General features: G+C 37.1%; 1 protein-coding gene across 1 annotated transcript; it reads left to right on the top strand.

Moving 5' to 3' along the window:
- Positions 1 to 1,351: 1,351 nt before the first annotated feature.
- On the top strand, positions 1,352 to 3,547 carry LOC101296706 (probable xyloglucan endotransglucosylase/hydrolase protein 32-like). The gene is made up of 4 exons (XM_004287508.1): positions 1,352 to 1,556; positions 1,653 to 1,753; positions 1,896 to 2,116; positions 3,134 to 3,547. Exons 1-4 carry the CDS (start codon positions 1,352 to 1,354, stop codon positions 3,462 to 3,464), a joined length of 858 nt encoding a protein of 285 aa, XP_004287556.1. The 3' UTR covers positions 3,465 to 3,547.
- Positions 3,548 to 5,907: the final 2,360 nt, after the last annotated feature.

The raw sequence follows: 5,907 nt of genomic DNA, 5'->3' as shown, positions 1-5,907 counted from the left end.
GTAATTCATAAATTTTAATTTAACTTAAAATAAGTTGATCAATAGTGTCGTAAGGTAAGCTTTAGCGATATATCTGATCATATTAAAATTTTGAAGAAACAACCCTGGTTTTCTGCAATATAGAATGCTTGATATACAATTATACATAATTAGCGCAAGACTTTCAATTTGGGAATACAAAACATCGTTAGATATTGGATAAATATGGTAAGCATAATTAGATTAGTTCACCTAAACATGATAACCGTATATCATGCATGTCTGACGTAATGAAATATGAAATGTAAAAAATTTAGGAGTTAGGTATATCAGTTTCCTTAATATAGTAAGTAAAACTATATATTAGTCTTGCTACGGTCCAAAAATAGTTCTTCTGAAATATCAGAATCATCTAACATCAACATCGCCATGACAACATCAATATAAAATATATAGGAAACATGACCATCTTATTGATAAGTTTTCGTTTATTGCACTAAAAGGTTAGAAAAAGCAGCATTTGGGCCAGGAAAGTTGGTTTAAATGTAACGTAACTTCCATGATCATGCATGAATCGATGGTCTTCAAGACTCGGGTATGTCATCCTCAAAATCTGGGATCTGAATTCTGAAACTATTGCTCCAGAATTTCTATATAGACCCGAATAACTATATAGTTCTACCACTAAACTTGAATCAATGACAAACGATTAACCTAATAAGTGAAGGAAAAACAAGCAAGTAAAAAACATACTTTCAAATTCCCCCAATTTAGTTTCACCATTCAATACCTGCCTTATCCAGAAATGGCATCAAGCTCGGTCATGTTACACTAGAAACATGTACACACCATATCCAAATCAAGGATGAACCAATTTTGGCACATCTTGACATATACATAATATATATGGTAAGAGACTAAGAGCTCTTGTTAAACAACCTAACGGCCTCGATCTCTTTAATTCAAGCTTCACCTTCTTCCATTTATAATTTTTCTCTTTTCTGGCAAACAACATAACAGATTACATAAAAACAGACCAGAATTTCCCAACTCATCAAACCCTAACATGCAGGTTTCCTCACATATCTGGGAGTTAGTTTTCAGTTTTCACAAATCGAAAAACCAGTAGTGGAAATTTGGATAAAATCAGATGCCGAAAGTTGGGCAATTTCTTGCTTCACATCCATTCCCCCACAGTAAACTTTTGTCTCTATGCTTAACTCCCCCATCAACTAACTAATCAACTTTCAGCTGTGGCATCCCACTCGATCCTTCTATTTATACTCAATTGCAATGCCATACTCCTTCATACCCTTTACCTACCTTCAATATATTCCATAGCAGCAATAGTAGTGCTCGTTTCTTCGTCTTCATGGCTCCTCCTTTTCTCTCTTTCATTCTTTTGTTTCTGATAAATGCTGCTTCGAGTTCAGCTCAGGGTCCACCCTCACCTGGATACTACCCAAGTTCAAAAATTAGGTCCATGGGGTTTGATCAGGGTTACAGAAACCTTTGGGGTCCTCAGCACCAAAACGAAGACCAGGGCGGTTTAAGCATCTGGCTTGACAGAAGCTCTGGTACTATTACTTGCTTCAATAACCAAGTTATTATTATCATCTTATTCTCTCTGGTTAATTAACTTTCATATGTATAAACATTTTTGACATGTTTAGGAAGTGGGTTCAAGTCAGTTCGTCCATATGGCTCTGGGTACTTTGGTGCAGCCATCAAGGTTCAGAGCGGTTACACTGCAGGAGTGATTACTTCATTTTACGTAAGCCAGCTAAATTTCTTGATATTTCGTTCTTTGAGTTGCAAAATGGAAGTGAGAATAACATAGTCGCTGATTTGTAAACCAAAATGAATTTGGTATATGTTCTAACTCGCTCTCTGATGTGTTTGTTTGCATGAGACAGCTCTCGAACAATGAACAACACCAGACGGATCACGACGAGATCGATATCGAGTTCTTGGGGACGACTCCTGATAAGCCTTATGTTCTGCAAACCAATGTGTGGACTAAAGGAAGCGGAGATGGGAATAGACTTATTGGGAGGGAGCACAGGTTCCATCTCTGGTTTGATCCAACTCATGACTATCACAACTATGCTATAGTGTATAACCCAACTGAGATCATGTGAGTGTATATAACCAATAACCCCACTACTATGACCAATATACTTGATTGCTTGTGTGAGTTTATTGTTTGATTTATATATGTTGTACATGCATGTCACATGTGTGTTTGTAGGTATTAGGCAAGGTTAACATCAACCCAAACTGTAGTATTTCGTACCCATTGAGGAAAGGGTACCTCTAGGAGAATGGGCTATAGCGACAATCACTAAATTTTTATCAAAGAAAAGATTCCACTTTTGTTCTATTATGTACGTTTATTTGAGTTGTAATAATTCATCAAAACCCTAATATTACTATAGGAGCACTGAAGTGAAAATTTAATTATCCTGGTTGTGGAACTTCTTCTGAATTATATCTCAAAGGAGTTTAGTGCGTGTTATTGTAATAGATAAACCAAATGATACGTTGTTTTGAGTTAAAAACGAGTAGACTCTACAACTCTAATGATACGGATTACTTACAATAACACGTGGCACGACTTCTTCATTATAATTTTCTTTATATAATTTGGAAGCAGTAGTGTTCACATTGTCAGTGACTGACTAAGAAATTCATAGTCAGTCACTATTAGATTTACATCCAAGAGTTGAAAACAAAACAACTCTACTTAAAAATAATTCTCATCACCCTTGAATTTAAATCTAATGGTAACTGACCATGCACCTGACTAGGTGAACATGACTGAATTTCAAATAATGAGATCGTTTTTGTTTACATCAATTATATATCCATATGGTAATATTATTGTTAATTATTTCTTAGTCAGTCGCTATTATATTTACATCTAAGAGTTGAAAACAAAACAACTCTACTTAAAAATAATTCTCCCCACTCTTGAATTTAAATCTAATGGTGACAGACCATGCACCTGATTAGGTGACTGAATTTCGAAGAATGAGTTCGTTTTTCTTTACATCAATTATATATCCATATGGTAATATTATTGCTTTCTAGAGGTTACAACCATATTGATGATTTTATTCCTTACATATGACTATAATTAAATGATGTACAGATTCATGGTGGATGATGTGCCGATAAGAAGGTACCCAAGGAAGAGCGACGCCACATTCCCATTGAGGCCGATGTGGGTGTACGGATCCATATGGGATGCATCATCATGGGCCACTGAGAATGGAAAATACAAAGCCGACTACAACTACCAACCATTCATTGGTAGGTATAAAGACTTCAAACTAGGCCCGGGCTCCGCCGCCTCGCCATCCGGCACAACCGGCATGAGCCGACAGCAATACACGGCCATGGATTGGGTGCAAAGGAACTACAAGGTCTACGACTACTGCACCGACTCCAAGCGAGACCATTCGCAGACGCCCGAGTGTTAGGATTTTAGCTAACAAGTTAGGGTTTGGCAATAACGTCACCCAGCTGTTGACTCTTGTTGAAGGTTAAAAATACCTTTATACATAAAAAAAAAAAAAAAANAATAATAAGTAGTAGTAGTTGTTTGTTTGTTTTGTTTTGTTTTAGTTTTTTAGTTTTTTACGTTTTTAACGTTTTAACGTTTAAGTTTAAAGTTTAAAGTTAAAGTTAAACGTTAAACGTAACGTAAGTAGTAGTAGTAGTAGTACGTACGTACGTACGTAGTAGTAGTAGTAGTAGTAGTACGTACGTACGTACGTACGTACGTACGTACGTACGTACGTACGTTACGTTACGTTACGTTACGTTAGTTAGTTAGTTAGTTAGTAGTATAGTAGTAGTAGTAGTACGTACGTACTACTACTACTATACTACTATTAGTTACGTTACGTTACGTTACGTTACGTACGTACGTACGTTACGTACTACGTACGTACTACGTACGGGTAGTACCCTACCTTTACCCCTTCCCCGTTAGTTGGGTCTTCCCGGTTGTACGAAACTTTTCCTACGTTAAAACGGAACGTTTCGTTTTACGTTTACGTTAACGTTACCCGTTTTAGTTAAGGGTTAAAAAGTTAAAACTTTAACTTTACTAACTAAAAAATAAAAAAAAANAATATGTGTGTGTGTGTTTTTTTTTTTTTTTTTTTTTCCAGTTATGTTGTAAAGTTATAAACAAATCTAAGGCGTTGAGATGGGGCTCGCACTTGTTGAAAATAGGTGGCAAGAGTCGTTGAACGTCCAAGCCCTCGATCAGTTTCGGAATTCATGTTTATTTGCATTAGCAGAATGCAATGCATGTCATCAATTTCAATGTTGCTTAGTTTTGATGTACCAACAAATTAATGGATCACCGAATAAATTAGAGAAACTGAGTTTCGTTATGCCACATTACGTCCATCCTTATTTTCATGTTGAAGAATTAGTGCAATACTAAATAAGTTCTTCAAGAAGATTCCTCGTGCAATCACACTTGTATTATGTTACTTGAGCCTAGCTATGTGATTAAAACAAACATTTACAATACCCAATATAGCCTGTGATTAAACACTACCAAACCTGTGATTAAACAATTTTGATGACTTTGATTTTGTCACTGTCAAAAGACAAAATTGGTTTTGGACTTGTGGCACAAGACTTTCCTTTTGGTGCAGGCTAAAAAACACTGTTCACCTCAATATCATCACTTGTGCAGCAGCTTGATGCTCACTTCTTAGTTTTACTAGTAAGCTGATCGATGGTGGTGTTAGCCTTATTAAACTAGCTATATGTTGGTGTTATTACCTAATGGTGTTGATGATTATGCGCAACTTCATTTTATTACAGAAAATTATAGATTGTAATGTGTGACATCAACGACGTGATCAAACATGCTTCAACCACCGTCATCTTCACAAAATCACAAACACGCCTAATAATTCAAATCCCTCTATAGTTTCTTTTCTCTTTTCCATCGTCGATCACGATCTATATAGCGAGCTAATCTCATCATGATGAGCATCCGTCCTTTTACCTTTGCAGGCTTTTAGCTTTTCAGGTACTTATACGTGTGTAAGAGTTCATATAAGATTCGATGTGATCTCACAAGGATTCTAACAAGCAAGATATATATCTGACACACAGTTCACAAAACCATTAATACACGAAAACCCCAAACCCACCTTACCTTATAACTAAGGCCAGTAGGGAGGGAGCCCCTTCAAGTTCATAAGTAGGGAGCCCTTCAAGTTCATTCATATCCAACTGAACCCTTTAATCTCAGATTTCTAGCTCTCAACCAAGCAAAATGTCGAAAGCACCTGAACCACACCATCATTACTGTGTCGAGGCAGCGGTGGAGGTCGAATACGGGAGCGCTCGGGGTGCCAAAGCTGGATTCACAAACATGGGCATGGGCCATTGTGGGTTTGTCTGGAGAAAATGGGGTTTTCGACCCCAAGCCCGCTCACTGTTAGGTATGAATATGGGACCCAGGAGGCTGGGTTGGTCTGGTTTGGGCTCTATGTCATCTTTGAGATGGTGGGAACGAAGGATCTCGGGGTAACCTCCTATGTGTAGGATGGTTTCGGGATGATTGGTTTTTACAGGTTTAGGGCATGCCCATTCCTGTCGCATTTGCTTAACTATGGTTTTCGTTTCTTTAGTTTTGTTTTTTGTTTGGTTGAACTCCATAGTAGTTTCATTTAGGTTGCTTTCGGGCTATCTAGCATGGATTTTTCTATCATTGCTCTTGCGGGTAAGTCATGTTGTAACTGTTGTTTTTCGTTGCAATATCAAAGGCTTTACGTCCATGTTTCAAAAAAAAAGTTAGTGATCTTGGTTCGCATCTTCTTGAGCCAAACCTTTATAGGTTCTTATCCACTCTAATTGTTGGATTTAGGTAAGGATGTGAATAGAGAACTT

The sequence above is a fragment of the Fragaria vesca genome, linkage group LG1, assembly GCF_000184155.1.
Source record: "Fragaria vesca subsp. vesca linkage group LG1, FraVesHawaii_1.0, whole genome shotgun sequence".
Lineage (NCBI taxonomy): Eukaryota > Viridiplantae > Streptophyta > Magnoliopsida > Rosales > Rosaceae > Fragaria > Fragaria vesca.
This window is presented reverse-complemented; position numbering and strand designations above follow the sequence as displayed.